This window comes from Aspergillus terreus, genomic scaffold (genome assembly GCF_000149615.1).
Source record: "Aspergillus terreus NIH2624 scaffold_14 genomic scaffold, whole genome shotgun sequence".
NCBI classification, from domain to species: domain Eukaryota; kingdom Fungi; phylum Ascomycota; class Eurotiomycetes; order Eurotiales; family Aspergillaceae; genus Aspergillus; species Aspergillus terreus.
Genome location: NT_165937.1, coordinates 224964 through 245972, shown reverse-complemented (window position 1 = coordinate 245972; position 21009 = coordinate 224964). Strand labels below are relative to the sequence as shown.

General features: G+C 55.6%; 6 protein-coding genes across 6 annotated transcripts; 3 read left to right on the top strand and 3 right to left on the bottom strand.

The window, feature by feature from the left end:
- Window positions 1–581: 581 nt before the first annotated feature.
- On the top strand, window positions 582–4826 carry ATEG_09091 (putative ABC multidrug transporter; the record flags this gene model as incomplete). The annotated part of the gene is made up of 1 exon (XM_001217712.1): window positions 582–4826. The coding sequence occupies one exon, from the start codon at window positions 582–584 to the stop codon at window positions 4824–4826; it is 4245 nt and encodes a 1414-aa protein (XP_001217713.1).
- Window positions 4827–5631: 805 nt separating this feature from the next.
- Window positions 5632–7750, bottom strand: ATEG_09090 (uncharacterized protein; the record flags this gene model as incomplete). The annotated part of the gene is made up of 2 exons (XM_001217711.1): window positions 5632–5656; window positions 5814–7750. The coding sequence occupies 2 exons, from the start codon at window positions 7748–7750 to the stop codon at window positions 5632–5634; spliced, it is 1962 nt and encodes a 653-aa protein (XP_001217712.1).
- A 1262-nt stretch (window positions 7751–9012) lies between these two features.
- On the top strand, window positions 9013–9806 carry ATEG_09089 (putative DUF341 family oxidoreductase; the record flags this gene model as incomplete). Its single annotated transcript, XM_001217710.1, has 3 exons — window positions 9013–9060; window positions 9128–9146; window positions 9205–9806. 3 exons carry the CDS (start codon window positions 9013–9015, stop codon window positions 9804–9806), a joined length of 669 nt encoding a protein of 222 aa, XP_001217711.1.
- A 551-nt stretch (window positions 9807–10357) lies between these two features.
- ATEG_09088 (putative polyketide synthase) lies at window positions 10358–17643 on the top strand (the record flags this gene model as incomplete). Its single annotated transcript, XM_001217709.1, has 8 exons — window positions 10358–10378; window positions 10428–10485; window positions 10530–10869; window positions 11025–11451; window positions 11496–12051; window positions 12131–16806; window positions 17045–17523; window positions 17583–17643. 8 exons carry the CDS (start codon window positions 10358–10360, stop codon window positions 17641–17643), a joined length of 6618 nt encoding a protein of 2205 aa, XP_001217710.1.
- A 536-nt stretch (window positions 17644–18179) lies between these two features.
- On the bottom strand, window positions 18180–19196 carry ATEG_09087 (alpha-ketoacid dehydrogenase subunit beta; the record flags this gene model as incomplete). The annotated part of the gene is made up of 3 exons (XM_001217708.1): window positions 18180–18217; window positions 18263–18825; window positions 18886–19196. The coding sequence occupies 3 exons, from the start codon at window positions 19194–19196 to the stop codon at window positions 18180–18182; spliced, it is 912 nt and encodes a 303-aa protein (XP_001217709.1).
- Window positions 19197–19698: 502 nt separating this feature from the next.
- On the bottom strand, window positions 19699–20679 carry ATEG_09086 (putative salicylate hydroxylase; the record flags this gene model as incomplete). The annotated part of the gene is made up of 1 exon (XM_001217707.1): window positions 19699–20679. One exon carries the CDS (start codon window positions 20677–20679, stop codon window positions 19699–19701), a length of 981 nt encoding a protein of 326 aa, XP_001217708.1.
- Between the last annotated feature and the right edge of the window lie 330 nt (window positions 20680–21009).

The following is a 21009-nucleotide window of genomic DNA, read 5'->3' as shown; positions in this document are numbered from 1 at the left end:
CCAACAAGTCATCATGCTTGGCCTCTGATTGGCCGTTGATCTGACTCAGCGGAATTGCACGACACGACGGAACCTCCGAGCGCCGATCGTCCGAGCCATCGACCTCCACCAGGACAATAATATTGATGATACTAATCGTCGCAAACTCTGACATGTGTTCTTTTACGCCCCTATCCTGGCCCAATTCCACGGCTTCTGTCGGGCTTTGTGTCCTCTCGGCCTCGGACATGCGAGATAACCTCCCGGTCCGCAGGCTACAATAACTGCTCTGTATGCTCCGTACCCACCCACATGGCTCACGGAGCATCAATCCGGCCGACTTTTCTCTCTCTAGAACACCGTTCCGTGATAATCTAGACACTGACATCCACCAATTGGATGGTTTCTCAATCGGCGGTGGATCTTTCATCATGGAAGCTCCTACTCCGTCGCCGAGGGCTCTCCCTCGACCCACTCTAGGGACAATGGTTCTTATATAGCACTTATCCTCGGCTGATCCTGTTCACGCCGCTTTTTTCTCTCTCTTAGTTCACATTATTGATCAGGAAGAATCGTTCCTGAGACCTCGCTGTCCCTTCCCCATGGAGGAACATGGTCAAACTCCCCATCCTCGGCCGTACGACACCGACAGTACAGCCACCGTCATGGCAGACGAGGCCCCCTCGGCTTCTCATACCCCCAACACGAGCCGCGCTGACAACTGGGCTCTGATGCCCCAGGTTAAGGAGCAGAACCAACGCGATGTCGACTCGGGCTTCCATCGCCGCGAACTCGGCGTCACCTGGAAGAATCTCAGCGTCGAAGTCGTCAGCGCCGAGTCCGCCGTGAACGAGAACTTCTTCTCCCAGTTCAACATTCCCCAGCTTATCAGGGAGTCCCGCAACAAACCCCCGCTGCGCACGATCCTCGACAACAGCCATGGGTGCGTCAAGCCCGGCGAGATGTTGCTGGTGCTGGGTCGTCCCGGCTCCGGTTGCACCACCCTCCTCAAAATGCTGGCGAACCGACGCCTGGGTTACCGTGCAGTGGAAGGTGACGTCCGGTATGGCTCGCTGACGGCAGACGAGGCCGCCCACTATCGTGGCCAGATCGTCATGAATACCGAGGAGGAGCTGTTCTTCCCCACGCTGACTGTCGGTCAAACTATGGATTTCGCAACCCGCCTGAAGATCCCCTTCCACCGTCCGAAGGGGGTCGAGTCGGCCAAGGCGTATCAGCAGGAGACGAAGAAGTTCCTCCTAGAGTCGATGGGTATCTCGCACACCCACGATACCAAGGTCGGCAACGAGTACGTCCGCGGCGTGTCGGGTGGTGAGCGAAAGCGTGTCTCCATTATTGAATGTATGGCGACTCGGGGTTCCGTCTTCTGCTGGGATAACAGTACCCGTGGGTTGGATGCCAGCACGGCCCTCGAGTGGACCAAGGCCGTTCGCGCCATGACCGATGTGCTGGGTTTGTCTAGTATCGTCACCCTGTACCAAGCCGGGAATGGTATTTACGACCTCTTCGATAAGGTCCTGGTGCTGGACGAGGGAAAACAGATCTATTATGGCCCTATGACGCAGGCCCGTCCTTTCATGGAGAACCTGGGCTTCGTCTGCCGCGAGGGCTCCAACGTGGCTGATTTCCTGACCGGTGTGACCGTCCCCACCGAACGCAAGATCAGACCCGGCTACGAGAGCCGCTTCCCCCGGAACGCCGAGGCAATCAAGGTTGAATACGAAAAGTCGTCCATTTACTCCGAGATGGTGGCCGAATACGACTATCCAGACAGCGACCAGGCGCGTCGCTGCACCGACGAGTTCAAGCTCTCCGTGAGGGAGGAGAAGAACAAGAAATTGCCGGACAGCAGTCCATTCACGGTCGATTTCGTCGACCAAGTGAAGACCTGTATTATTCGGCAGTATCAGATCCTCTGGGGTGACAAGGCCACCTTTCTCATTAAGCAAGTGTCGACGCTCATCCAGGCTTTGATCGCTGGTTCGCTTTTCTACAACGCGCCTAATAACTCCGGCGGTCTGTTTGTCAAATCCGGTGCCCTCTTCTTCTCGTTGCTCTTCAACAGTCTGCTTTCCATGTCGGAGGTGACCGATTCTTTTAGCGGCCGGCCTGTCCTGATCAAACACAAAAGTTTTGCTTTTTTCCATCCGGCTGCCTTCTGCATTGCGCAGATCACGGCGGATATCCCAGTTTTGCTGTTCCAGATCTCCATCTTCTCGCTGGTGGTTTACTTCATGGTGGGCCTCACCACGTCGGCATCCGCCTTTTTCACCTACTGGATTCTGGTCTTCGCCACGACCATGGTTATGACTGCGCTGTTCCGCGCGATCGGAGCTTTGTTCACCACGTTTGACGGTGCCTCCAAAGTGTCGGGTTTCTTCATCTCCGCCCTAATCATGTATACCGGTTACATGATTCAAAAGCCGCAGATGCACCCGTGGTTTGGCTGGATCTACTGGATCAACCCTCTCGCCTACGGATTCGACGCCCTGTTGTCCAACGAGTTCCACAACAAGATCATCCCGTGTGTCGGCACCAACCTCGTGCCCACTGGTCCTGGATATGAAAACGCCGTCGGCCATCAGTCCTGTGCGGGCGTGGGAGGCGCCATCCAGGGCAACAACTATGTCACAGGAGATCAGTACCTGGCCTCCCTGTCGTATAGCCACAAGCACGTGTGGCGCAACTTTGGTATCCTCTGGGCGTGGTGGGCGCTGTTTGTGGCGATCACCATCATTGCTACTACTCGCTGGAAGGCCGCCTCGGAGAGCGGAAGCTCGCTCCTGATCCCGCGTGAGAGACTGGAAAAACACCGCCAGGTCGTCCGTCCCGACGAGGAATCTCAGTTCGACGAAAAGTCCAAGACCCCCCAGGATAGCCGCTCGCAGGATGACGATATTGACAAGCAGCTCGTCCGCAACACCTCCGTCTTTACCTGGAAGGACCTGACCTATACGGTGAAGACGCCCTCGGGCGATCGCATGCTTCTGGACCACGTGTACGGCTGGGTGAAGCCCGGTATGCTGGGCGCCCTGATGGGCTCGTCTGGCGCGGGAAAGACAACCCTGTTGGACGTGTTGGCGCAGCGCAAGACGGAGGGCACTATTCATGGTTCGATCATGGTGGACGGCCGTCCCCTGCCGGTATCTTTCCAGCGTTCGGCGGGCTATTGTGAGCAGCTCGATGTGCACGAGCCTTTCGCTACCGTGCGTGAGGCGTTGGAGTTCAGCGCTTTGCTCCGTCAGCCCCGGGATGTCCCTGATGCCGAGAAATTGAAGTATGTGGATACGATTATCGACCTGTTGGAACTGCACGATATCGCCGACACGTTGATTGGCCGCGTGGGTGCTGGATTGAGCGTTGAACAGCGGAAGCGTGTCACTATTGGCGTGGAGTTGGTCTCGAAGCCCAGCATTTTGATCTTTTTGGACGAACCGACCTCCGGTCTGGATGGCCAATCGGCCTACAACACGGTCCGATTCCTGCGAAAGTTGGCGGACGTTGGTCAGGCTGTGTTGGTGACGATCCACCAGCCGTCTGCTCAGCTCTTTGCCGAATTTGACACCCTGCTTCTGCTGGCTAAGGGCGGTAAGATGGTCTATTTCGGTGACATTGGTGACAATGGCCAAACTGTCAAGGACTATTTCGCTCGCTACAATGCCCCGTGCCCTCCGAATGTGAACCCGGCCGAACATATGATCGACGTCGTGTCTGGCGCTCTCTCCCAGGGTCGCGATTGGAACCAGGTGTGGAGCGAATCGCCGGAAAACCAGAAGGCCATGGCGGAGCTCGACCGGATCATCCAGGACGCGGCCTCGAAGCCTCCTGGTACGACCGATGATGGGCACGAGTTTGCCACGAGTCTCTGGTACCAGACCAAGGTTGTCAGCAAGCGCATGTGCGTCGCTATCTTCCGCAACACCGACTATATCAACAACAAACTGGCTCTTCATGTTTCGTCTGCCCTGTTCAACGGCTTCTCGTTCTGGATGATCAGCGATACCGTGCACTCCATGCAGCTCCGTCTCTTCACCATCTTCAACTTCATTTTCGTCGCCCCGGGTGTCATCAACCAGCTGCAGCCGCTTTTCCTCGAACGCCGCGACATCTACGATGCGCGCGAGAAGAAGTCCAAGATGTACTCGTGGGTGGCTTTCGTCACGGCGCTGATCGTTTCCGAAATCCCCTACCTCTGCCTGTGCGCCGTGCTCTACTTCGCCTGCTGGTACTACACGGTCGGCTTCCCGACGGACTCGAACAAATCCGGCGCGGTGTTCTTCGTGATGCTGATGTACGAATTCGTCTACACCGGCATCGGCCAGTTCATCTCCGCCTACGCGCCCAACGCGATCTTCGCGTCGCTGACCAACCCCCTGATCCTCGGTACCCTGGTCTCCTTCTGCGGTGTATTGGTGCCATACCAGCAGATCCAGGCCTTCTGGCGCTACTGGATCTACTGGATGAACCCCTTCAACTACCTGATGGGCAGCATGTTGACGTTTACGGTGTTCGACGTGGAGGTCCGGTGCAAGGAGTCGGAGTTTGCCCTGTTCGACCCGCCCAACGGGACCACCTGCGCCAGCTATCTGTCGAGCTACATGCATACGACCGGGGCGCGCATGAACCTCACCAACCCCGACGCCACCGAGGGCTGTCGCGTCTGCGAGTATACGCGCGGTAGTGATTATCTGGTGACCATCAACCTGATGGACTACTACTACGGGTGGCGGGATGCGGCTATCGTGGTGTTGTTTGCGCTGAGCTCGTATGCGCTTGTGTATGTGCTGATGAAGTTGCGGACCAAGGCGTCGAAGAAGGCGGAGTAATCGAAGTTGGAACCTTGGAAGATTGGGGAAGATACTTGCGTTACTGTCTTTTTGTTGCATTGCAGGGCCATGTTAATATACCTGATAGACTTGAACTTGTTAATTAATAGATTTAGCAATAGACTGACACTTGTTCTTTGTGCAACCGCCTTCTTAGCCAGACTATCACGCTGTTCAATCATTCCTAGCATATATGTCCATCTGTAGACAGCCACAGGTCGTAACTGCTCTACCACTAAAGTCAGGGTGAACATAGATTTCTTGTATCTGAAGTAGAAAATTCGTAGGTATGCTTCGCTCAAACCGTAATCGTATCTAGATCTATGCTATGCCCGCATATGCAATGACCATGCGCCCATCGCTCGAATACAATCTCATGCAATCTAAAAACTGAACAACCCACTGCGCCGCTTGCCGTACGGATACACAACCAGCGCCGCAATAAACAACCCAACCGTAATCCCAATCGCAACCTGAATCATTCCAAAACCCAAACTCGCAATCGACGTGTCCTGGCTGGTGGCCGAGACATTCGCGCTGCCGTTCTTGCTGATGCTCTCGCGCACCTGGTCGGCGTACTCCAGCCCCGAGATCAGAGAGCCGCTCGACGCCAGCCCCGACGGCACCAGCACGAAGATGGCGGGCAGGATGGCCGTCGCGGCGTGGCCGTGCCACAGGCGGCTGTACAGGTTGCCCAGCAGGCCGATGGTGAAGGCGCCGACGGTGTTGGCGACCTCGGAGTTGGAGCCGAGTTTCTTCGTGCTGAAGTAGTTGGTGATGTAGCCGCACACCGCGATGAAGATCATCATCGGCAGCTGCTTCCACTTGGTCTGGTTGATGATCGCGATAAACACCACAAACACCGGCACGAACACAAAGTGCTGGATGTACTCGCTGCCGTACACGTCCAGCCGCTTGCACGACCGCTCCGACGTCGCGCCCCCGTCCAGCAGCCCGTAGATGGTCGTGCCGACTGTGATGCCGTACCCCAGGAACAGCGAGTAGATGATCGCAAACACCATGCGGATCGACCCCGCGATCATCTGGTGCGACTGCAGTTCCAGACTGCTGCACAGCACCATGAACCCCGGCAGAATCAGCGCGATCGACGACTGCGCCAGCGCCGAGAAGCAGAACAGGTACTCCTCGCCCGCGCGCGGCGACCGGATCGACCCGAACGCCCGCGCCAGGAACGACGTCAGCACCGCCGCGCTGACCTCGAACACGTTCGAGTACAGCACCGACGTCGGCGCCAGCACGTGCTGCATGAAGCCCACCAGCGAGCCCAGCAGAAAGCAGATGGGCATGTCGATCGGGCGCGCGTCGAACGCGAACGGCCCGACCGCCGCGCTGGCCATGCCGTACGCCGGGATCAGCAGCCACTTGTTGAACCGCGGCGCGCGCTTCATAATCCCGTCCAGCTCCTGGCTCGCCTCCTCCACGCCGATCAGATCGTGCACCACGTTCTTGTAGATGTTGTGCGTCTCCGCCAGCCGCCCCAGGTCGACGCCCTGCATCGTCCGCACCAGCTTGACCTCCGCCGTGCGCGTCGTCGGGTCGTCAAACGACATGATCATGCACCCAGGCAGGTACAGGAACTGCGCCTCGACCGACAGCACCCGCGCCGTCATCTGCATGTACTCCTCGAGCCGGTGGGTCGGCGCCCCGTAGCGCATCAGCGCGCGGCACAGCTGCATGATGTACCGCTGGCGCGCGAGGATCTCGGCAATATGCACCGTCACGCGGATCTCGTCCTCGAGCCGGGTCTTGCGATGCGTCTTCTTCTTGTGGCGGCGCGGCTTGGGCGTGAGCGACGCCGTGTCGGCGGTGGCGGGGAGACTCGCCCGACTCAGGTTCATCGACGCCTCGACCAGCGACGCTGTCGAGTGGTGGTTCGGCTTCTTGTACCACTTGATCTTCTCCTTCTTGGGCGTCGCGGCCCCGGACTTGGGCGTCGCCGCCCCCGACGACACCTGCGTCTCGCTGTCCGAGTCCGTCGTCGCCCCGCTCAGACTCTCCTTGCTGGCGCCCGTCGACCCCTGCAGCTTCAGCAGCTGCGCGAGGATGCCGCCGCCGCTGAACGACCGCGGCCGATGGTCGTACCACGAGGTCGGCCGACTGGGCGGGCCGGAGTCGGGCGTGCTCTGGCCGGAGCGCACGTTCGCCGGCTGCGGCCGGCGGCGGCGGTGCGATGCGTCGTGCTGCGTCATGCGCCGGACGAGCCGGTGCGCCTCGGCGCTGGGCGCGGCGTCTGCGTCGCGCTCGTCCTCGGACGGATGCTCCTGCAGCGCCTTCAGCCGCTCGGAGATCTGCCGCATCGGCAGCCCGCCCTCCAGGTCCTCGGGGAGCAGCGACGCGCCCAGCGCCTCGCCGTCGTCGAGCGGGCGGCCCAGCCGCTCGCCCAGTCGTGTGGTCTTCTGCCGCAGCAGCGCGCCCGCCGCGCGGAGCCGGTCGCGGGCGGACCGGCTGCGGTTGGGCACGCGGCGCTCGGACTCGGTGCTGTCGGCGGTCGACGAGCGCTGCGTGTGAGGGTGGGCGTCTCCGCCGGGCGGGCGGCCGGCGGCGGCGTCCTTTTCGGCGTCGGCGTGGAGGGTGTCGGTGAGGTCGACCCAGCGCGCGGAGGTGGGCTGCACGGACTGCACGGAGCGGACGGACTGCACGGACTGGTCGGAGTCGTAGCGCGGCATGGGCGGGCGCGTCGGGGCTGGCGGGGTGGGCTCATCGTCGTTGTGGGAGAAGGATTGGAAGCGCACGCGGTGGGGGCGCGGGTGGTCGTTCAGGCCATCGTATTGCTGGTGTTCGAGGTGATCTTGCGGGAAGAAGTCATCGTCGTCGTGGTCGCTGTGCGGTGCGGATTCGGGGTCATGGGTGTGGTGGGGGTCGAGGAGGCGCCAGGAACCGCTGTCTCTGCGCGAGTCTGACATGGCAGACCCTGGGATGGAGGGGGATTATATGGAGTTGATGAACGGTGAAGATAGATTAGGATGGACGGAGTAAGGATAGGAACAAACACGAGTGTAAAGGGAAGGAGAAAAGAAGATAGGAACAGGCGATGAGCAGATTAACAAGGGATTCAATGGCAAAGACAATGGCAAAGGACAAAAATAGTCGGTCTAGACCAGCAAGCAAGCAGAAACAATGGGATGACTGAGGAGACGGAGAGGAAACATGGAAGACAACGCCATGATCTCATCCGAAGCGTCCAGAATGCAGGATGGCGTCGGTGGATGCGAGGACGAATGCGCGGCGAGTGGAGCTGATGGGTCAGGGTGTGCATGGATTGTCCAGCATGGAGGATCAATGTGATATGGATGTGATGCTGTTGTAGTGGTGATGCCTGTATAGATACCTCGTAGAGAGTTGATTGAATCTGCTGTATACAGTCGTACGCCACACCCTCTCCTGACCAGATCCGAGACTCCGAAGACACGAACCAAGCCGATGCCATTGATAAGACGATCAGAAGCACAATCATGAGAAGAACAAGAATAGCAACGATCCTGGTGGAGCTCGCGTGGAGCCGGTGGCAAAGAACATCTTCTAGACTGTCGCACTGGCCAGACTTCCCGTGCCGAGAGACGGAGACAAGACAGACAAGACGGACAAGACAGAAAGGAGAAGACCCTCGTTATCGAGTAGACTAGGGCCATGGACTTATCCGGAGCTGCCGCGTACCTGGCGCTTTGACCGCGCTGCAGGGCATTTTCTGCTGATTCGCACGGATTTCGTCTGGTTCGTGCGTGGCGTAATACCAGGCGCTTGGCTCGCTTGAGGGTACCGTGTCTCGAGGTGGGCCATCCTCTGACATTCTAGAATCGCTTATCAGTATCCATGGAATTGAATGTGATCGGTTGGATGTGAGGGAAGAATGGCAGGGGAAGTATGTTGTATAGGAAAGTTTGTATAGCATATCTGGCGACATCTAGATCTGGCTGCATCCCCAATGGACGCGTAATAAGTCAAACTGTATCATCACGGCGACTTCCTTGCATCCAGCAGCTCGTATTGTACCGACCAAAGCCAAATGTCCCGCAGTAACACGGTGATTTAGGAATCTGCCGCTCCAGTCATCCAGACACAGCATCCAGACACAGCATCCTGACATCGTATCTATAAAACAAACTACCAGCAGAATGACTACCAGGAACAATACTCCAACCACGGCTACTTCCTCAACTGATCCAGCATGCCCCTCAAACTCCTCTGTCTCCATGGCTGGGGCACCAACGTCAAGGTGCGTACCTCATCCTGGACGGTGTCTGGTCTTGATAAGCTTCGGTGCTTCTGTCTGACGCGCGTAGATCCTCAAATCCCAGATGAGTATGTGTGACCCAACCCTCCCCCCCAATCACGCATCCACCTGGCTAACCCTCTGGAGACGGTCTGATGGCGGAGCTGCGTCGCGACAACACGGCAACATTCCATTTCCTCGAAGGCGACGTCGACTCCGACCCAGGGCCGGGCATTGCCGGCTTCTACGACGGCCCCTACTACAGCTACTACCACTTCCCCCGGCCTTTTTCCGTCCCAGACCTCGATGACTCCCTGTCCGACGCCTACGACCGTCTCTACGACACCATCGACGAGGAGGGCCCGTTCGATGGCGTCTTGGGATTCTCGCACGGGGGCACCCTCGCCGCAGGCTTCCTCATCCACCATGCCAAGTTGTACCCGCAGGCGCCGCCCCTCTTTCGCTGTGCCATCTTTATCAACTCCCTGCCCCCCTTCCGCATGGACCCCGGCCAGGACCCGGTGGTCGATGACGGTCTGGACGGATACATCGCCATCCCGACCGTCAGTATCGGCGGCGCGCAGGATCCCCTGTTCGAGTACTCCCATGCGCTGTACCGCCTGTGTGATCCGGCCGCCTCGACCTGGGTGGTGCACTCCAAAGGACATGGGATCCCCGGGGACAGCAAGAACGTGGCCATCATGGCGGCGGCTATTAGAAAGCTAGTGTTTCAGACTTTGACATGGTGATAGAATGGCTGCCGAAGATTATGTGCCGAAATTCATGTAGCCCTGAGCAGACAGGTAGACAAAGCAGATGCTTCTGATCGTAGTCCGGCTCATTGTGGTGTATCACGTAGTGTCGGGGAATAAATCACATTACGTATACTCGTGCTCTCTGCCCGAGTCTTACAAATGGATGCATCTGCCTGGAAGGTAGACAGATGATACACGCCGACCATGGATTCCACTGACCAGAAACACTCGGCTGCATGTCTAGAGCAAGATGAACCACGTCCCCCCATCCCAATTGCGATTGTCGGGATGGGTTTCCGCGGACCCGGAGATGCGAGCAATGTGGAAAAACTGTGGGACATGATCCTCGAAGGACGAGAGGCCTGGAGTCGGATCCCAGTGTCAAAATGGAATCATTCAGCTTTCTACCATCCCGACTATGCACGGCATGGAACGGTAATACACCTCATCAAAATAGGGGCATGCGCTGACTAGTGCAGACGAACGTCCAAGGCGGGCATTTCCTAGCAGAAGATATCTCTCTATTCGATGCTCCATTCTTCAACATGACCAGCGACGAAGCAGCCGTGCGTATCCCCAGCTAGAACTTCAAAGCAGCAATTCTGATACAACTAGGCTATGGATCCCCAACAGCGCCTGCTCCTCGAAGTCACATACGAAGGATTCGAAAATGGTACGTCTCCATCAGTCCCCAGTGGCAACGACTCACACATGCAGCCGGAATCCCCCTCCACAAAGTCACAGGAAGCCAGACGGCCTGTTTCGTGGGCTGCTTCAACGCAGATTATACCGATCTCCTGCTGCGCGACCCCGAGCGCATCCCCATCTACCAATGCACCAACGCCGGCCAGTCCCGCGCCATGACCGCCAACCGCATATCCTACTTCTTCGATATGAAGGGGCCCAGTGTTACTATCGACACGGCCTGTTCGGGCAGCCTCGTCGCCCTGCATCTGGCATGCAGTAGTCTGCAAAACGGCGATGCGTCGATGGCCGTTGCGGCGGGGGTCAATGTGATTCTGAGCCATGAATTCATGTCCACCCTGTCAATGATGAAGTATGGAGTCCCGCGTTGGTCGTCTGCAGGGAGGTATACTAAGCGTCGATGTGTAGATTCCTCTCCCCCGACGGATGATGCCACACGTTCGACGAAAAGGCAAATGGATACGCGCGGGGCGAGGGAATCGGCTGCGTCATTCTCAAACCGCTCAGCCATGCATTGCAGGACAATGATCCCATCCGCGCCATCATCCGCGCCTCGGGATCGAATCAAGACGGCCGGACACCAGGCATCACGTTGCCTAGTGGCGCGGCCCAGGAAGCCCTCATCCGTAGTGTGTACAAGCGCGCTGGGTTGAACCCGTTAGACACGGAGTTTGTCGAGACACACGGCACAGGAACACAGGCCGGAGACCCGATTGAGACCGGCGCGCTTGGAAGGGTGTTTGCGGAGAATAGAGATCCGAACAAGCCCTTGCGGATTGGGTCGATCAAGACGAACATTGGCCATCTCGAGGGTACAAGTGGTATTGCAGCCGTGGTGAAGGCAACTTTAATGCTAGAGAATCGTGTCTTTCTTCCGAATCGGAATTTCGAAACGCTGAACAGGCGGATCTTGCTGGATGACTGGAAACTCAAGGTAAATCTCTGATTGCAAATGCTACCAGTTTCTGACAACGCCAGGTGCAACTATGTCCAGAATCATGGGAAAGCCCTGGGCCACGTCGGGTATCAGTGAATAGCTTCGGGTACGGTGGGAGCAACGCGCACATCATCATGGAAGAGGCATCGAGCTGCTCCAGGCGACGAGTGTCTGATGATAAAGGCAAGTCTTGCAATACGCCACGGGACCGGATCTACATGCTTTCTGGCTTCGACGAGGTCTCAGTCGCCGACCAGATCAGCAACCTACAAGAATATCTCGCGAAAAAGTCATCATCAATCGATGATGAATATCTAAACGACCTTGCGTTCACGCTTAATGAACGCCGTACACACCACCGCTACCGTACAGCTGTGATAGGAAACTCTGCTGAGGCATTGGTAGCAGCATTGAAGAACCACCCGAAGCTGCAGACGGCCTCTCGCCGACCCCGAATTGGCTTCGTGTTTACCGGACAAGGTGCACAGTGGTGTGGGATGGGCAAGGAGCTCCTTGACGTATATCCTGTGTTTCGACAGTCGATCGATCGAATAGACAGATACCTTCAAACTTTAGGCGCGCCGTTTTGTACACTCGGTATGTTGAAAGCTGCATTCATTATCTTCAGAAACTACACCATGACATCAAGTAACATCAACAGATGAGTTGAAAACAGGCTCAGATCCCGCGGTGCTGAACCACCCCCTCCTCAGCCAGCCCATCTGCTCAGCTGTGCAGATTGCCCTGGTAGACCTTCTCGTTTCCTGGGGTATACGCCCAGACTCGGTGATCGGGCACTCAAGCGGCGAGATCGCTGCTGCATATGCATTTGGCGCTTTGAGCATGGAGGACGCCATGGCAGTCGCATATTATCGCGGCGTCGTGGCCAGCAAGCTAGCTTCAGACGATACATCTTGTCCAGGGGCCATGCTTGCTGTGGGAATGTCTCCCGATGAAACCCAGCAGCACATCAACCAGCTAAAAACCGGAAAAGCGGTGATCGCTTGCCTAAACTCCCCATCCAGCGTCACTGTCTCGGGCGACGCAGCAGCCATCGACGAACTGCAGGATATACTCCACGACCGCGTTTTCACACGCCGGCTGGCCGTTAAGGTCGCCTATCACTCCCACCACATGGAGCCAGTGGCCGATGAATATACGAAGCTTATTGCACATATCAAGCATGGACATAATAATGTAATGATTAATGATAATCCCCAGGGCCATGTCTCGTTCTTCTCCTCGGTGACTGGCGCCGAAGTCGAAGCCTCCGATCTAGGGCCACAGTACTGGGTCCGAAATCTTGTCTCCCCGGTGCGATTCACGGATGCCTTGCGCGCTTTGTGCTTTGACACGGGCTCAAAAGGGGGTATGAACGATGGCAAACGTGCAAGACGCAGCGGTACCGCGCGCAAGGCCAGAATCGACATGCTCGTCGAGATCGGACCTCATGCGGCCTTGTCAGGGCCTATCAAGCAAACAATTGAGCATGACGCGCGACTGAAAGCTGCAGAAATCCTATACACAAGTGTCTTGATACGGAAGAGTCATGCAGTAACGACGGCGCTTAATATTGCTGCTACTCTGGCTTGCGCCGGCCACTCGGTCACTTTCCAGGCTATCAACAACCCTTCGCCCTCGAGGCCCGTACGTGTTCTCGTCGATCTCCCTCCCTACGCTTGGAACCATACCAGATCATATTGGGCAGAGCCACGGCTCAGCAAAGCATTCCGGAAGCGAAAGTACCCTCGGACGGATCTTTTAGGGGCCCCAGACACAAGTTCCTGCCCTTTCGAGCCGCGCTGGAGGAATATAGTCCGGCTCTCTGAGTTGCCTTGGCTGCAAGACCATAGGATTCAATCCAGCATTGTGTATCCCGCGGCTGCGTATATTGCCATGGTAATTGAGGCAATGTTACAGGTTACTTCAGAGGCAGCAGAGTCAGAGTCGAGAGGCTTCGTCCTTCTGGAAGATGTTTCGATAAAATCGGCCCTCATCATCCCGGAACATTCAGCAGTGGAGATGCTGACTTCGTTCAGACCCTGGGATAGCAACCCGCAATCAGAGCCGAAATATGAGTTCCACATATACTCTGCCACGGATGACAACAAATGGACTGAGCATTGCACTGGGCTGGTGGGTTTCCGACACGTCGCAGACGAGATGGACACGTCTCTGGCAGGAGCTGGTCTTGAATTGTCGGCGTTGAACGTCAAACAGTTTTATGAGAGGCTGTCCAGTATCGGCCTCGAATACGGCCCATACTTCTCCAATATCTCGAGCGCCCAGTTCGCCAACAATATGTGCACGGCGAAGGTCTCAATCCCTGACACTGCGTCTGTTATGCCGATGGGATTCGAGTATCCGTGTATCATACACCCATGCACGTTGGACAGTATCATCCAAACTGTATTCGCTGGAATGAATTTGATATCCAGCCCTGCTGTCCCTGTCCATATTGATCAGATATCCGTATCACGTTCGATCACGTCTACTGCCGGCAGCGAATTAGATATCCACACTCTCATCCATCGACGGCGAAAGGACGCCATAACGGCCTCGATTTCCGCAACGGAGCTAGACGGCAGTGCTGGTATTGCCATCAAAAATCTAAGGTGCAAGAGGCTGGATGTTGATCGACCGGCAGGTAGTATCAAGGCCCAGAATCGTATTGCATATGACCTGGAGTGGAAGATAGACCCTGACTTCCTCCTTCATGACGGACTGTCAAAACTTTTCAAAAGGAAAAGTGCTCCAGCCGGGCGCAGCGAGTCAGATGGGCTGTTAGATGCATGCGCTTTGCATTACATCCGGAGATGTGTCGACGAGGTCAACCAACTCCACGGGAATGTGAATCTTCACAGAGCACAACTGAAATATTTCCGGCAAGTGGTGCAGAATCACCGACAGACTGATATTACAGAAGCGGATTTTACTGCGGCGCGAAACTCTGGACCCCAGGGAGCTTTACTAGCCGTGATGGGCGAAGGCCTTCTGAATACATTGAACCGAGATACCAGCCCAGAGCACGTAGAAGCCAGCACCGCTTGGGAAGATTACTGGAAATTCGTTCACGAAGACCCAATCAACGACGACCTCATGGAGTACCTGGATCTGGTGTGTCACAAGAACCCCATGATCACGATACTGGAGCTCGAAGCGGGTGCAGGAGGTGCTTTTAAACGGTTCCTCAAGCGCTACCCAGAAGGCAGTCTGCCGTGCAGCAGGTACGTGGCTACCCATCCTTCATCTAGTTTCGTCGAAAGGTGGGCCCCGACATATTCGAAGCTGGGGCCAGTTCTCGAATTCAAACAACTCGACATCGAAGAGGATTCAGATATTAGCAAGCAGCGATTTGATGTAGTGATTGGTCTGAGCGGTCTCTACACGGTCAACTCAAAGCACGTTGCGCTCAGAAACATCCATACTCTGCTGAAGGAGGACGGAAAGCTCCTGATGATCGACCCTGTCTCCAACTCTACACCGACAAACGTGGTCATATTTTCAAACTATCCTGGACAATGGAGCAAGGGTCACTTTGGCCATCTGGAATCGGACTGGAAAGCTGCGCTAGTTCGGGCCCAGTTTCCCCCACGCAGAATCCATCTGAATCGTTCGGGCGATAGTTTGATGCTCGTGGCGCAGAAACAGACAGAGACAGCTACCGGAAGTGCAGACATTCTGATTATAGCGGATGGCCACTCTGCCGTCTGTCTGGTCCGCCTGCAAGAGCTGTTCCTCTCGTCGTCATCAACGGTGGAGGTGACGGATCTTCGACAGGCTGAGCCAGCTGGTAAACTCACCATTGTCTTGAGTGATCTGACACATTCTGTACTCGCACAGCCAGATGAGAAGACATGGAACATCACGAAAGACATATTTTTGAAATCACATGGATCGCTCTGGGTCACTCGAGGGGGCGCACCCTCTCCTACCAACCCAGACACTGGGCTCGTCACCGGGTTTGCAAGAACCGCTCGCTCTGAATCGGGTGTACAGACCATTGTGACTCTTGATCTTGATGGACGGAAGCCTCTGTGTGAGGAGATGGCAGCTCAGGTGATCTACGACCTTGTTCAACATCGATTCCTGAGGAAGTCCAGTAACGTTGATACTGAGTATTCCGAGAGGAACGGCCTGCTCTTGATACCCAGAGTCGTTGAGAATACTGATTTGAATGACGCACTTGGATTTCGTAATTCCCAAGCTTCGCACATTGAGCCATTCCATCAGCCGGGCCGACCACGTCGAGCGGTTCTGGACAATCATGACACACTAAGGGTTCTTTTCGAGGAGATTTCCCAGACCACACCACTCGCCGATTGTGATGTTCGAATTGAAGTCCACGCTGCTAGCGTTAGCAAAAGCAGTTTGGATATGGTCGATGGTTCGGCTAAGAATGAGCTGCTCTTGATCGATGCATGTAGTGGCCTCGTGGTGGCCACTGGGATGGGCGTGCATGGTCTGAGTCCTGGAGATCGAGTTCTGTGTCTTGCATCAGGGCCACTGGAAAGTGTGTACCAGGACAAGATGACTGCATTTCACAAGATCCCATCGGAGATTGGTATGGAAGCTGCTGTGGCGCTACCAACGGCGTATTGTGCTGCATTACACGTTGTGCACAACATTGCCCATATAAGGCCGGGTCAGAAAGTCCTCATTTACTCTACGGCTACTGCATTTGCACAGGCAGTTATACATATATGCCGTCGGTTAAAAGCTCAGGTATTCGCGATTGTGAATACAGCCGCAGAAAAGAGCATTCTACTATCAGCCTCGCTCATCCAGAATGAGGAATGTATACTTGATGACCGTGACTTCACTCCCAGAGACGTCTCAGCGTTTACCAAAGGTGAAGTTGACGTGGTCATTGATTTCGCAAATTCTAGGGACCAGCATTTGACTGATCTTGTGCGTCCATATGGCCATTTTATCCAAGTCCAGAATCAAACTCTCGAAGGGAGAAGTAGACGGCAGATGCCCCGTCTCCGAGAGGACATCAGCTTTACTAAATTTGACTTCGATCACTTCAGAAGGAGACGACCGGAGATGATAGAGGACATATTCACGCAGTTCGGAAATTTGCTACAGGATGGCTCTCTTCATGTACCACCTCTACCGGCGTACCCAATCTCAAAGGCGTCGGAAGCTCTTCAAAAGCTCGAGTCCGACTCCGGGAGCGAGTCCATCATAATCACAGCAACATCCAACGACACCGTACAGGTCATGCACAAAAGCGATTCCAGGCTTCTTCGACCAGACGCATCGTATATGCTAGTGGGAGGACTCGGTGGTATCGGACGAGCAATAGCACTCTGGATGGCAGACCACGGGGCAAAGACACTTGTACTCGTAAGCCGAAGCGGCTTATTGGACAAGAATGCAATGTCTACGGTTGAGATGCTCGAGAGAAAAGGAGTTGAAGTGATTGTCCGTGCCTGTGATGTATCGAACAGCGATCAGGTATCTTCCATGATATCCGAGCTCAGCAGAAGCAGCCCTCCAATACGCGGAGTAGTCCAAGCTGCAATGGTTCTCAAGGTCTGTTTAATCGAAGCTAATAAGAAGAAAGGACTGCTGACCATTACAGGACACTCATATCGAGAAGATGACTCTCGAGAACTACGAATCCGTCCTCAGACCGAAGTACAACGGCACTTGGAACCTGCACCGCTATTTGCCATCCGACTTGGACTGGTTCATCATGTTGTCTTCCATCAGCGGAATAATCGGCAATGCTACCCAGGCTGCCTACGCCGCGGGCTCAACCTTCATGGATACATTCGCCGCCTACCGACGGTCCCTCGGCCTACCCGCTGTGTCCCTGGATCTGGGGGTGATCACCGACTCCGGGTACCTATCTGAAAATACGGATCTAGCGTCTAAGATGGCACGACATGGTTTCCAAGGGACAGACACCAGAACGTTAATGTCGCTGATAGAGGCGACCATTACGCACCAGGACAGTGATACGGTCAAACCGCAGATAATCACTGGCCTAGGTGAATGGAAAGAGGGCCAGTCACTAGCAAACTTTGATGCGCCTCTGTTTTCACATTTCCGGCGGAGGTTTGTAGATGACAACACTACGCTTCAGACCGGTTCATCTTTTGCCTCGATTCGGTCAGAGCTCCAAGCGGCCAAGACATTCGACGAAGCTACAGGTATAGTGTACGCTGCTTTGCGTAAGAAGGTGGCCGCGAACATGTCCACATCTGTTGACAGTATCAGCCAGTCGAACCCGATCTCGGAGTATGGGATTGATTCGCATTTTGCCGTGGAGTTGAGAAACTGGATTGCGAAGAATATGGACAGCACTGTGCCCATTCTTGAGATCCTCGCTAGTACATCGTTGATGGATTTGGCTGAGAAGATTGTAGGAAAGTCGGATGTAGTTCATGTGGAGTAGTGCACAATACTATCTTTTAGCTTGCCTTGTGAATATCTGCTACACCGTACTTACTGTCCACTGATAAAGACAAATATGACAAATTTGGCATCAGCCATAGGTCTCGCTGAGCGCAGGGAGTGGCTAGGTGGGAGGCATATAAGCTATCCGTGGGATATGGAGGATTCCTGCAGAGGAAAGACGAGATCGTTGAAACCGATAAGCTCAAGATGAGAATAGTCCTTTGACACTGGTTTGATATTCGTCTATATCGAATATACATATTCTATCATTATTCCTATTGAAATTGTCCTGTATCTACCAACGTTCGATTCCTTCAATACTGCAGCGTCTGCTTGATAGCATCGTAGATTCCTGTCCAGGTTAGCATCGCCCATACTCCATTGAGAAAGAACTTACTCGTCACATCCGGCATAATAAACTTCTCATATGCCAAACCCGTATGCGTCGTCCAGCCAGCTACTCTCCGCACCGGGGCTTCCAATCGCAAGAACGCCTGGTCCTGGATCGTCGCGGCGACCTCCGCACCAACGCCATAGTTGATCATACTCTCATGCACGACAATAGCCCGACCAGTCTTCTTCACGCTATCCAACACCGTCTGTCGATCCCAAGGATATATCGTGCGCAGATCGATGAGCTCTACGCTTGCGCCAAAGTCTTTCTCCGCGGCGGCAATAGCCGACGAGCAGAGATACAACGGTTGACCGTAGGAGATGATTGTCACATCATTCCCTGGCTTCAGGACTTCGGCCTTACTCAGGGGGATAGTGTAATACTCGTTGGGGACGTGCTCGACAGCCGCACGGTACAGGATCTTAGGCTCCATGAAGATCACCGGATCATTGTGTTCGAAAATAGACGCCAGTAGCAAGCCTTTTGCCTGTGCCGGGGATCGTGGCATGACAACGCGGACACCGGGAACATGGGCGAATAAGGCTTCGGGAGATTGTGTATGGTACCTGGATGAGGCAAGCGGTTAGCTCACAGAAGACCAAGAAAACCCCCGATGCAATACTTACAACGCTCCGTGTCCTACTGCGCCGCAAGGCATTCGTATCACTAGTCCGCCCGCATTGGCACCGGTCGTTCCCTCGCGATACCGGAACTTTGTTGCTTCGTTCACAATCTGGTCGAATGCGGGGAAGACGTAATCGGCGAATTGGATCTCGGCGACGGGCTTCATTCCCTCTGCGGCAGCACCAATGGCAAACCCAACAATGCCTTGCTCTGTCAGAGGGGTATTAAACACACGTTCGGATCCGAACTCGGTCTGAAGGTCCATAGAGCAGCGAAAGACACCACCGAAGGCGACATCCTCGCCGAAGAGCATGACCTTGTTGGATTTCGCGAGAGCGGTGCGGAGAGCCGAATTGATCGCCTGATAGAGGTTCATAGACTTGGAGGTGGTGGATTCTGGAAGATCAAGGGAGTCAGCGAGCGAGGAGGGTGTGTGATGCAGCAGCGGCGTGGATTTGTAGTCGATGGGGAGGTTGAGACGGGAGGAGGCGGATGCAACGGAGGAATAACAGCGAGAGGGCCTCACTGGCAAGGCCTTTGCCGGCCTCATCAGACGGAGCGGCGTCATGGTCTATGGGAGAGGGTAGGATGATGAAGGAAGAAGCAATCTGGGGAAGAAAGGGAGAGGCCGTCCAGGTACTTCGGGGAGTTTCTTATACTGACCGTCATATGCGGGGGATGCCTCCGCGGATAACCGAGACGTGCCTGAGGCATGTATAAGGCATCACTTTCCAGGGTTCAGGCAGCAACATCCGCTTTCCTAATTCGGTCATCCATCAACATCATGAATTCATGGCTGCCTACAGAGTACAATTCTACCACAACGAACTCGCCGGCTTCATCTTCTCCAACATGCTCCTCCTCCCCCGTTCTACCTCTTCCTGCACATCCACATCCCAAAGCCATCGTAATCGCTCGTGGAAAGTCGTCCTCAACTTCTCCTCGTCGTCTCCTACCCCATCCAGACACAGACAGAGCAGATGCGCCTGCTCCTTGCTGCTACTAACAACTCGCTGACTGCGCGGTCGTCGCACCTCATCATATGCCTGGAATGCAGCCATGGCATGCTTTCCATCCACCACCCGAGGATCCCCCAATAACTCCGCCAGGACATGGGCGTCTTCGATTGCCTGTCCGGCACCCGCTCCCATATGGGGCGTGGAGGCATGCGCCGCATCGCCCAGGATGGCCACCCGTGATCGTGCATAGGTCGAGATAGGCGAGTGTTCGAAGATTGCCCATTGCGAGGGATCGGGCATGTGTTCGACCAGTCCATTGACATACTTCCCCATATGCCCCAAGTCTCTCCGCATGTCGTCTTTGCTAGCCGGACGCACCCATTCATGATGATCCCACCGATCCCGCAGCACATAGATGCCCACATTGACCTTCTGTGCGCGCATAATTGGATACGAAATGCCGTAGCCACCGTCGCCCACATACATGGTCGAGACGCGCGCCCGATGTTCGCCGACGGCCTCGATCATCGTGTCCATGTCCAGCACTGCGCGGTATCCGTACATCCCACTGTACTGAGGCAGAGTCCGGGTGTATTCCTCGGCAGGCAGAATGGACTCCTTTACCTTGGATTTGATCCCGTCGCAGCCGACCACCACGTCCGCTGTGGCTGTCGTTCCATCTTCAAACGTCATATCCACTCCCGTCGACGTCTCGACTAATCGCTCTAGCCGTTTGCCGAAATGCGCCACTCCGGGGGGAATAAGGGTAACAAGCGCATCGAGAAAATCCGCCCGTCGTACAGTTGTCTGGCCTGACGGCCGTGCCTGCAGGTCCATCAACACCTCGCCAGACGAGGCGCCCGTCGCCCACACCACCTCGAACCAGGTCTGCCGGAATCGTTCGTACCCGGGACTGTCGGCATGGGTGGTGATGAGAGAGTCGTAGATCTGTCGGACTTGCGGATCGATCAGGGGCATGGCGCGGTGCGCTGCTGGACCTATCGTCAGTCCCAGACCGACTTCCTTGAAGGCCGCGGCCGCCTCATAGATCTGCACACGGACATTGCGACGGAGCAGTCCAGCGGCGAGGGTGAGGCCGCCAATGCCACCGCCAACAATACCCACGGTGAAGGTTTTCGCGGTCATGATGCGGATGGTTCCAGGTAC